Genomic DNA, 12,057 nt, shown 5'->3' on the forward strand with positions numbered 1-12,057 from the left:
TAGAGGCAATAACTAGAATAACACATCTTCCATTTATTATTACATACTCTCATTTTTTAATGCATTAATTCATACACACATTTCATATACATTACCTTGATCGACTTATCCATGTCACTGTAACACAGAGAATTGAGAGAGATTTTAAAGGGTCTCCAAACTGGATTCAGGTTGTTCTTAATAACCTGTTTATAAAAAAAGCCAGAATAGTATTGTTCCCAAGAGTGGAACGTAGTCATTGTAATGGGTCATACCTTCATGCCATGATTTTTGTAAGCAAAACCAGTTCACTAATGATGCTGTCAATCACTTCCTGCAATCCAAATCCTAGCATGTAGAATATATAAACAAACATAACATTCTAAACAAGCAATATCATTGTCCAAAAGAGATAGTACCTTTCAGCTCCATATTTTTCTAGACTGCATTGTGATCTATTATATGATTCAGATACTACACTGCAAAAATTAGTATTTATATAAATATTGCCTTTTTTTTCATAATACACACAAACACAAACATATATGAAAGCGTGGCTTACCAAAGAAAGTGGAAAAAGATTACATTGGAAATTCTGAATACATCAACGCTCTAGAGATTACAATTCACTGCAGCTTCTATTTATTCTGAAATGCTGCTTATGGAAATACTCCCTCAAGAAATTCATGGCATAGTTAAGCAGAAACAGTACATGAGGATAAAAGATCTCAAACTGAACACTAAAAACATGACATTTAAGAATAATACTGAATGATCTTCAGAATTTGTCAACTGGAAAATATCTGTAATATGCCCAATACACACCAAATCACGATCTTATAAAGCACAAGAAACTACATGCAACAAGAAATACTTAATTAATGATACCTAATAATACTTACATTTCCAGCACTGTATGAGTGCAAGGAAAGAAATAGCTCTTTTGAAAATAAAAAGAGTAAATAATGGTTAGTAACATAAAAAGTTTTTAAAATCTGTAACATAAAGAACTAATCCTCCAGCCAGTTCTAGGCTGGAACAGCAAATTTGGGTTTTATCTAAAACTGAAGATGACTGAGATCCTCATGGGAAAGATGTAATTTACACAGAAGAGAAACAAGTTTATAGATCTGACACAAAAAGGATTTATATTTCTTCGACATCCATGCTTCAAAATTAACACGGTCACTACTTCAAATGCACACAGTACCTCAGTTGTGACTAGGGTCTGGGCTTCCACTACAGTGAGACATTTTGAACCTGCTTTGTCAGTTGCTGCCATGGCACCTCTGCACTTCCTCCAAGGTAGAAGGCTGCTGTTGCTCAAGCACGCTTTCCCTCAGTCAGCATTATCCTTGTCTTGCCCTTGCTATGCAACCATGTGGTATAATTACTTTCATTACTAAATGGTACAGCTAGGTGACACTCACCTAAGAACAGCACAGTCACAGGAATGCCCAACTTTTACCCTTAGAGCAGCACTCGGACAAATGTCCCTGTGTGAGTACACAGTACCTTTTCAAAACATTTGTTTTCTTTTAGACTGCAGAAAGTTTTGTGGTAGGGTTTGTTTTTTCGTGGTTGCTTTTTTTGTGGGTTTCTTTTGTTTGTTTGTTTGTTTGGGTTTTTTTACTATTTTCCTTTAAAACAGGATGGCATAAATCAGAAACAGAGTAAGGTAGACTTCCTGTTCTATCATAAAATCAGTGGAAGATCTGAGGTCATTTCTAACCAGTCTGTGTGTCAACTACCAGACCATTCTCTTCTTTTTGTAAGGCACTGTACCTCTAGTGCTGTGACATGATAAAAATCAAATAAGCTTAATCTCTAAATTGTTGACTGAAAATATCCTACCTCTGTTCTGTGAACCATGACCCAGTTTCCATCTCCTGTCTGCTTGTGGAATTCCAGATAAGGATCTGACTTTCCAAAAAAATCCTGTATTTAAAGAACATGTAATTACCCCAGAACAGCCTGTGGCATGAATGCTATTAAAGGCCAGTTAAAGCACACTTAGATTAACAAAAAGTAAACTAAGTGTTCATGGAACAAAAGCTTTAGATGAAGAAATGCAAGTCTGATGAAAGAGGAAATATACCAGGGAACATCTGTCAATTTAGGATAAAAGTTCTGTAGTGTTCATATACTAGATACTTGACAACTCAAGCAAAAGAATATTTATACTATCCATCATAATACTTATTAGTTAGAAAACTAAGGATTTAATCCAGTTCAAAAAAGTATCGTTAAATCAACTGGGAAAAATAACATATTTGTCATTATTAATTTTGTTTTTAAAAGTCTTTCTAAATAGAGTCATTTTAGCCAGCCCAAAAACATTTACGTAACAGATTTATACACTCCAAGTGTACTCTTGTCCAGTTATTTCAGAGAGATAGCAGGGAATCATTTATACACCTATTCAACCCAATCAGCATACCAAACTCCCTTATCATTATGATTAAATATAAATATTTACATTTAAATGGAAGCATGCTGTTCACAGCTATTCCTGAAATGCACTTGGCTTTTTTAGAAATATATTATAGTTCATTTCAAAACAGTTAATAAACTTACTGTGAAACCATCTTTCTTCAATTTATTAGCATAAGAAGAGTCTTAATGATTTGTTTCAGGAAACAAAACAAAACAAAAAAACCCAAACATTTTAATGTTTCCTGTTTTGACAAGATTCTGATTTTACTAAGAAACAGCAATGGCTTAAATACCTTGTTGTCCAGTTTCCTTGCTTCTACTTCCAATACAACCACCCTGTTGTCCTTCACTTCTTCTGCTGTAATCTAGAAAGGCAAACAAAATTAAATCCTCATTTTGTATTCAGGAACTACATAGTTTTCTCATATTCACAACAGGTCCAGTAAAATAAATCAAGCTTGTTCACAAAAGAAACATTAAAAAATGAAGTCTGGGGAGGGAAGAACAATTTGATCTGATATTGGGATTCACTAGATGCTGATACTGACAATTAAAGATATTGCCCAAACAGTCGCACACTGGATGCGCTAATTATTTTATGGATGCAATGAGACCTAGAGATGTAGAAGGCAGGTTGTTGCTCATCTGGATGACAAAGAAATATTAGTGGAGGAGAAAAAATAAATAAATAGAAAGCGTTAAGATATTTTTTACAGCACTGTCGGTTACACATACTCTGTTCAAAACACTAACTCAAAAAAACCCAAACAAAAAAACCAAACACCAAAACATTTAAGGATAAATACCGAACAGATTGTCTTACCATAATACTGCCTCTTCCAGCAGGTCTGCCATTTTTGAGTACTAATGGTTTTGTTAGAGTCCTGCTAGAAACTATCTGCCAAGACAAAATTTGTGTATCAAGCATTAGTAGCACAATTAAATGTATCAGTAGCACAATTTAATAGATTTTCAAAGGAACGAAATCAGATAGTGAGGTATTTTCCTTTATTAATTTCTCTTTTATCACGAAGATGACAGCATGGCATTTACTTTCCATGATTTTCTATAAATAAATAGTTAATACTCAATACATTTCAAAACTTTAAAATACATGTGCAGGTGAACACACACAGAGTTTCAGCAGCAGTATGCAATCAAATGTCTTCTAGTAACATGATACACATAATGGACAAATACCTTAAGTTTCAATCTCAAACCATTCTTAAGTTTTTCATACATACGATTCAAACACATGAAAGCCACATTCCATTCAGGGGTTCAGCAAACAGATTTGTAAACACAATGTTTGTCATGGAAACAAACATCAGCCTCCCCCTGCAGCGTTTCTGCAGTTTATTTTATTTTATCCTCTGCTGGCAATGCTTTCTCAGAAGTTTGTCTACTCATTCTACAGGTCCTTCTTTACTTTAAGAATGAATGATTAATTTTAAATTGTTACTGAATTTCATTTCACCATGCCTCTGTCTCCATAATACACTGAAAATAAAAATACTTTAGACACAGGGAAGCAGAATTTGATTGGGAAACGGGAATGAAATTGACAGTAGGCAGAACCAGAATCATTGCTGCTTGCCTTGAGTGGAAAGCAAATTACAAGGTTAACATGGCACTTGTGAACATTCTTTATGTTACTATATCAAACTCTCTTTTTATAGAGCTTAAAAGTAAGAATTTGAGTACTACAGTAAGTAAATAGCAATTACTACTTTGTGCTCATTGACAGTCCACTTAGTTTCAGACAGTCACCATAATAAAGTACATTTCAGGGCACCATCGCAAGACCTTTTGCGCAAAAAATGTATATACATGGAACTGAGGCTTGAAGAAACAAATGAAGGGAATTCTATTCAGTTTAGGAGTACCCCAATCACATAAGATGACAGTGGTAAATTTAAGGTAAATTATATAAGTAACTGACATTTTCTTAATTCTAAGGGAAATCATCTGCATACTTACTTGTCCCAGTGTACATTCAAATTCTCCTAAGAAGTCATCATCACTCAGATCAAAGGTTTTGTTATCAATGTCATATATTCCAAATTTAAGTTTCTGAACAAGCTCAAAATAGTAATCAATTAGGAATTTCTTGGCAAACTTTGGGTTCAAGGAATTCTTAACTCTCTCTGTGCGATCAACCTGCAGTTAGAAAGATACCACTTTATCCAGGATTTCACCAATCAAACAAGCATTCAAATCAAATAATATATTATTAAAGACTCTCAAATGTTCTTACTATGAAGTATTACACCATATCTTCCTACAAACATTTCATCAACTATGAATATATTTATGAATCAAAGTTATATTTGCAATATATTTATTTTTTCTAAATATAAACATATTACAAAATCCACTGCTGTAAGTCACAGAAATATTGGAGGACCTGTTTTTCTTCTCTCCCAGTAAGGGGTATTTATTCCTGCACAGAGAAGACCAACATAAAAATAACAGGAAGGGCTCCTATAGGTAAGTAGCAAATAAAAGACAGACTAGGGACAATATGGGCCCTCTCTGGAAGCTATCAAGAGAACTGGCTACCCTGGATTTGGAAAAGGCTAAGGTTCTTAATGACTTCATTGCCTCAGTATTCAGATGGTTCGAGACCACCTTAAGAACCTGAACGTGCACCTCCCGTATGAAGATAGGCTGAGAAAGTTGGGGCTGTTCAGCCTGGAGAAGAGAAGGCTGCGTGGAGACCTCATAGCAGCCTTCCAGTATCTGTAGGGGGCCTACAAGGATGCTGGGGACGGACTATTCATCAGGGACTGTAGTGGCAGGACCAGGGGTAAAGGGTTCAAACTTAAACAGCAGAAGTTTACGTTACATATAAGGAAGAAGTTCTTTCCTGTGAGGGTGGTGAGGCACTGGAATCGGTTGCCCAAGGGAGCTGTGAATGCGCCATCCCTGGCAGTGTTCAAGGCCATGTTGGATGGAGTCTTGGGTGACCTGGTTGAGTGCAAGGTGTCCCTGTCCTAAAATGGGACAAGGGGTTGGAACTATGATGATCTTAAGGTCCTTTCTAACCCTATCTATTCTATGATTCTATACTGTCAAAACCAGGATGAGACCCCAGTTTTGGAGTACTTTATTTCTAAAAGGACACGTAAGCACTTAGAAGGCACATTCTGTTTGTCCACATGTGGCTGGGGAACAGTGCTAAAAATCAGACAAGTGTAAGTATTTATTAAAAAAAAATTATTAGTGTGCTGCCTGTGTAACTATTCTAGGCATAATGATAGCTTAGTGGGAGGTGTCCCTACCCATGGCAGGGGAGGTGGAACTAGATGATCTTAAGGTCCTTTCCAATCATAACTATTCTATGATTCAGACGTGCTGTTATATAATTAATATATTTTATATAGCTATATAATTTATATAATTATATTTCTATATAATTAAATAATTTATATAATCAGAATTTTTTAATGCACTCATACACTCCCATGTTTTAAATGTCCTCACAACGTAAATGGCGTTTTTAGCAGATACATGAGAAGCAGCATTCTGTACCTCATACCACTGCTGACCACTGGTGTTCTGGAGAAGCACGCAGAGCGGGTCTGACTTGGAACCAACATCTTTATCCAAGAGATTGGTGCAGGAAATTGTCAACTCCACCTTTGTCACACACTGTGCCGCCATTTGTTAAGCTAGAAAGCAGCAACAGAAATTGTTATTTTAAAAATGGACTAAAAAGCAAACAGTAGGCTTGTCACAATGCATTAACTCTCTGACAGATCACTAGAATTGTTAGATTGTCAAGAGTGAAATCTGATGTTTCAAATGCAAATTTTAAGACTTATGATGTACCAACATCACAATATTACTCTCATACTCTTGGCTTTGTATAAAACTTAATTTTAAAATCTGCACATAAGAAACAAGATCAGGTTTCTTAGAATGTTTGAGGAACCAAACAGAAAAATGGGAGACACCACAAACAGTAAACTGTTCACAGTGAGCTGCTGACAATAGAGCTTCAGAAGCCTTAAAGTACATCCTGTAATGATGTATGCCACATGAATGCCAGTAACTTATAATGTAAATATTAATAATAGTTCAATGAATAAGGAAGTAAGTCATATGACATACTCCCCAACCAAACCTTTGTAATGAAAAGCTGAAGCCATGAGCATTGCACCATTGGAAAAGGAGTTTAAGTGGGTAACAGAAATAGGTGATCTTGCTTTAGTAAATCTTCAAAACCAGCTAATTTTTAATAATATGGATAAAGAACTTTGAAGCCAAGTAACAACCAAGAATTAAGATGAAGTGCTCTTTCTGAAGGTTCATTTGAAAATTAAGAGCAACTGAAAGCTTTCTTACATTTCTTCTGAAGTATTTCAATTATTCTTCACTGGAACTGAGAAAACCAGCAGATATTACAAACCTACAGAAATAACTTCATTATCAGTTATGAATCCCACATTGCGATAACCTCCATTTGCAAGCCAAACTAGGTCTGAGCAGAAGACATATTCTATATGAAAACCCCTCTATAATTATACTCTTCAGGAATACAGTTGATCATTGCCAACATCTCTCTGGGAGGTGAGCCTCTACAGTACAAATGCCCTTGACTCAAAGACTAAAACTTCAAAATCTTTTCACAAGCAGCCTCTCTTGGAAGTTCCCAAGCTTCTTCAGGTTGTCCTTCTCCACAGTAAGTCCACAGTCTAGACACAGTATTAACTTATCTTGAAAGTGCATGAGACACTAAATAGAATAAGGAAAGAAAGACATCCGCTTCTACTTAGCCAGCTTATTTGCAATCATAGAATCATAGAATAGATAGGGTTGGAAAGGAACTTAAGATCATCTAGTTGCAACCCCCCTGCCATAGGCAGGGACACCTCACACTAAACCACCCTGCCATAGGCAGGGACACCTCACACTAAACCATGCCACCCGAGGCCTCACCCAACATGGCCTTGAACACCGCCAAGGATGGAGCATTCACAACTTCCCTGGGCAACCCATTCCAGTGCCTCACCACCCTAACAGCAAAGAATTTCTTCCTTACATCCAATCTAAACTTCTCCTGTTTAAGTTTTAACCCATTACCCCTTGTCCTGTCACTACAGTCCCTGATGAATAGTCCATCCCCAGCATCCTTGTAGGCCCCCTACAGACACTGCAAGGCTGCTCTGAGGTCTCCATGCAGCCTTCTCTTCTCCAGGCTGAAAAGCCCCAACTTTCTCAGCCTATCATCATACAACTGAGTTCATTGGCTGTTTTCCCCTAAAATCAAATCCCCTTGAGGTATACACTGGACTTACCCATCTTCCCGCATTACCCGCCAAGTACATCCAGGTCCCTGAGCAAAAGCAATCCCACGAGTGGGTTTGCCTTTACCTGAAGCAGGAATAACCCAGACTGTCTTCCCCATCAAATTCTTCATGTGCACCACAGGAACTTTGTCCCCCTCTACAATACGTAAAGTTCTGACTGGGCTGGGCCAGCCCTGTTGGCAGATCCTCTGGTGTTGACCAAGCAGGTGGCCTTTGGTAAGTGTGCATTCCAATGCTTGAAAGTTCCCTCGCTCATTGCTCTCAGTGTTGTATCTAACAGCCCATTGTACCGTTCGATTTTCCCAGAGGCTGGTGCATGGTAGGGGATGTGATATACCGACTCAGTGCCATGCTGTTTGACCCAAGTGTCTATAAGGTTGCTCCAGAAATGAGTCCCATTGTCTGACTCAGTTCTCTCTGGAGTGCCGTGTCGCCACAAAATCTGTTTCTCAAGGCCCATGATAGTGTTCCGGGCAGTGGCGTGGGGCACAGCGTATGTTTCCAGCCATCCAGTGGTTGCTTCCACCATGGTAAGCACATGGCGCTTGCCTTGGCGGGTTGGTGGGAGTGTGATATAATCAATCTGCCAGGCCTCCCCATATTTATACTTCAGCCATCATCCTCCGTACCAAAGAGGCTTTAACTGTTTGGCTTGTTGAATTGCAGCACATGTTTCACACTCATGAATAACCTGGGCAAGAGTGTCCATTGTTAAGTCCACTCCTCGATCACGGGCCCATCTATATGTTGCATCTCTGCCTTGATGACCTGAAGTGTCATGGGCCCACCGGGCCAAAAATAATTCACCTTTATGTTGCCAATCGAAGTCCATCTGAGCCACTTCAATCTCAGCAGCTTTATCCACTTGTTGGTTGTTCTGGTGTTCCTCAGTGGCCCGACTCTTGGGTACATGGGCGTCTACATGGCGTACCTTCACCACCAGGTTCTGCACCCGGGCAGTGATTTCTTGCCACAGTGCAGCAGCCCAGATGGGTTTACCTCTGCGTTGCCAGTTGCTCTGCTTCCATTGCTGCAACCACCCCCACCATCCAGGGCATTTGCCACCATCCATGAGTCAGTATAGAGATAAAGTACTGGCCACTTTTCTCGTTCAGCAATGTCCAGGGCCAGCTGGATGGCTTTCACCTCGGCAAACTGACTCGATTCACCCTCTCCTTCAGCAGCTTCTGCAACTTGTCGTTGAGGACTCCATGCGGCTGCCTTCCATCTCCGATGCTTTCCCACAATACGGCAGGACCCATCAGTAAACAAGGCATACTGGTTTTCACTTTCTGACAGTTTATTATATGGTGGGGCCTCTTCAGCACGCATCACCTCCTCCTCTGGTGACACTCCAAAATCTTTGCCCTCTGGCCAGTCCATGATGACTTCTAGAATGCATGGACGACTGGGATTTCCTATTCGAGCTCGTTGCGTAATTAGTGCAGCCCATTTACTCCATGTCGCATGGATTGCATGATGTGTAGAGGAGATCCTGCCTTTGAACATCCAGCCCAGAACGGGCAACCGGGGTGCCAGGAGGAGCTGTGCTTCAGTGCCAATCACCTCCGAAGCAGCTCGAACCCCTTCATAGGCTGCCAGTATCTCTTTCTCAGTTGGGGTATAGCTGGCCTCAGATCCTTTGTATCCCCAACTCCAAAAGCCGAGGGGTCGACCTCGAGTCTCCCCTGGAGCTTTCTGCCAGAGGCTCCAGGTAGGACCATTCTCCCCGGCTGTGGTGTACAGTACATTTTTTACATCTGGCCCGGTCCGGACTGGTCCAAGGGCTACTGCATGAACTATCTCACGTTTAATTTGCTCAAAGGCTTGTTGTTGCTCAGGGCCCCATTTAAAATCATTCTTCTTCCGGGTCACATGATAGAGAGGGCTTACAATCGAACTGTAATTTGGGATGTGCATTCTCCAGAACCCCACAGCACCCAAGAAAGCTTGTGTTTCTTTCTTATTAGTTGGTGGAGACATTGCTGTTATCTTGTTGATCACATCTGTGGGGATCTGGCAACGTCCATCTTGCCATTTTATTCCCAAAAATTCAATCTCCTGTGCATGTCACTCGACCTTACTCCGTTTTATGGCAAAATCGGCTTTCAGCAGGATTTGGATTATTTTCCTCCCTTTCTCAAAGACTTCTGCTGCTGTATCGCTCCACACAATAATGTCATTGATGTATTGCAGGTGTTCTGGAGCTTGCCCCTGTTCCAGTGCATTCCGGATCAGTCCATGGCAGATGGTAGGGCTGTGTTTCCATTCCTGGGGCAGTCGGTTCCAAGTGTACTGGACGCCCCTCCAAGTAAAAGCAAACTGTGGCCTGCATTCTGCTGCCAAAGGAATTGAGAAAAAAGCATTGGCAATATCAATCGTGGCATACCACTTGGCTGCCTTTGACTCCAGTTCATACTGAAGTCCTAGCATGTCTGGTACGGCAGCACTCAATGGTGGTGTGACTTCATTCAGGCCACGATAGTCTACTGTTAGTCTCCACTCTCCGTTAGACTTTTGCACTGGCCATATGGGGCTATTAAAGGGTGAGCGGGTCCTGCTGATCACTCCTTGACTCTCCAGTCTACGGATCAGCTTATGGATGGGAATCAGGGAGTCTCGGTTGGTGCGATACTGCCGCCGGTGCACTGTTGTGGTCGCGATTGGCACTTGTTGTTCTTCGACCTTCAGCAACCCCACAACAGAAAGATCCTCTGAAAGACCAGGCAAGGTGGACAGCTGCTTCATTTCCTCAGTCTCCAAAGCAGCAATACCAAAAGCCCATCTGGACCCTTTTGGGTCTTTGAAGTACCCTCTCCTGAGGTAATCTATGTCGAGGATACATGGAGCCTCTGGACCAGTCACAATGGGGTGCTTTTGCCATTTCCTCCCAGTCAGGCTGATCTCAGCCTCCAGTACAGTCAACTCTTGGGATCCTCCTGTCACTCCAGAATTATAGATGGGTTCCACCCCTTGACAGCTTGATGGCATCGGGGTACACTGTGCACTGGTATCTACTAGAGCTTTATACTTCTGTGGGACTGATGTGCCAGGCCATCTGATCCAAACAGTCCAGTAAATCCAAATGTCCCCTACCTCCACCTGGCTGGAGGCAGGGCCCCTCTAACAGTCATCACAACGTTGGACACCTAAGTCGTGTTGAAAGGGATTATTCTTCGTTATCACAGGAGCTGGAGTAAAATCAGCTCTTCCGCTCCATCTGGGAACCTGCTCACCAGAGACTGAAGCTGCAGCTCTCATGGGATGATCAGCCTTGACCCTTGTTCCTATTTTCAATTCATGCACCCGTTCCTCCAAAGCTGAAGTAGGTTTTCCATCCCACCTCGTCATGTCTTCTCCGTGATCCCGCAGGTAAGACCATAGGGTGGCCGGTGGCGTATACCTCCTATATCTTCTCTCTCGAACAATAGGACATCTTTTGTTAATAGCTGAGATGTGTGTTGGTACACATGGGGAGCTGGATAAATCAGATAGATTGTCCCTCAATTGTTTGAGATCCTGGGACAGTTTTTCCACAGCTGAGATGATGGAAGGGGTGATATCGTCTTTGAACTCTTGGAGTTTATGAATCATTTCATCCACTGTTAGTGGTATTACGTCATTCCAGGTTACTGTTGCCAATGAATGGGCATATGATCATGGTGCATTCCGTGCAAGTTTTTGCCACATGGGTTGCGTACCTTCGACTTCATCTGGGTCTCTGGGTACATCCCCGTTATTCGGCTTGATGTGATAGATCATCTCTACAATGGCTGATTCCCTCAGAGACTGGATGCCTTTGTCTAAAGTAGTCCACTTGGCTGAACGACTCATAACATCGTCCTTGTATGGAAACCTTTCTTTCACAGCTGCCAAGGGCCGCCTCCAAAGACTGAGGGACTTTTTCTCTCTTGCAATTGCTTTGTCAATTCCCCCTTCTCTAGCAAGTGATCCCAGCTGCTTGGCTTCCGTACCTCCTAGTTCGTGACCATCGGCCCCATTGTCCCAGCATCGGAGCAACCAGGTGATGATGTGCTCCCCTGGTTGACGGGCAAAAACTTTTTGCATATTCCGTAGCTCGGTTGAGGTCCGAGGTCTAGAAGTCACCTCTGTGGATGATTTTCTGGGAAAGAACAGCCACATACCCAGATCAGCAAGTGCCTACATGGAGTTCGACATGAACCAAGGAACAACAAAAGGTGAAGGAGGATGGGAGCGAGGCACTGGGAGTGAGAATCCCAGCAAGAGAAGAAGGAGCTGGAATTTACTGAGTTGCTAAATTGAGGACTGTTGGAAAACTTTGAAGGTCAGGTTCTCACACCTGTGC

General features: G+C 41.2%; 1 protein-coding gene across 1 annotated transcript in view; it reads right to left on the minus strand.

Moving 5' to 3' along the window:
• Positions 1-12,057, minus strand: part of CPNE3 (copine 3) — a 34,294-nt gene that overhangs the window by 13,714 nt on the left and 8,523 nt on the right. Inside the window, exons 2-7 of the mRNA XM_080639701.1 lie at positions 5,950-6,089; positions 4,396-4,575; positions 3,239-3,313; positions 2,709-2,780; positions 1,834-1,917; positions 96-185 (exon numbers count right to left, since the gene is read on the minus strand). Of these exons, the coding sequence (XP_080495827.1) occupies positions 96-185; positions 1,834-1,917; positions 2,709-2,780; positions 3,239-3,313; positions 4,396-4,575; positions 5,950-6,081 (633 nt within the window). The 5' untranslated portion in view covers positions 6,082-6,089. The remainder of the gene's footprint in view (positions 1-95; positions 186-1,833; positions 1,918-2,708; positions 2,781-3,238; positions 3,314-4,395; positions 4,576-5,949; positions 6,090-12,057) is intronic.

Source organism: Psittacula echo (assembly GCF_963264785.1).
Source record: "Psittacula echo genome assembly, contig: SUPER_2_unloc_1, whole genome shotgun sequence".
Taxonomy (NCBI): Eukaryota; Metazoa; Chordata; class Aves; order Psittaciformes; family Psittacidae; genus Psittacula; species Psittacula echo.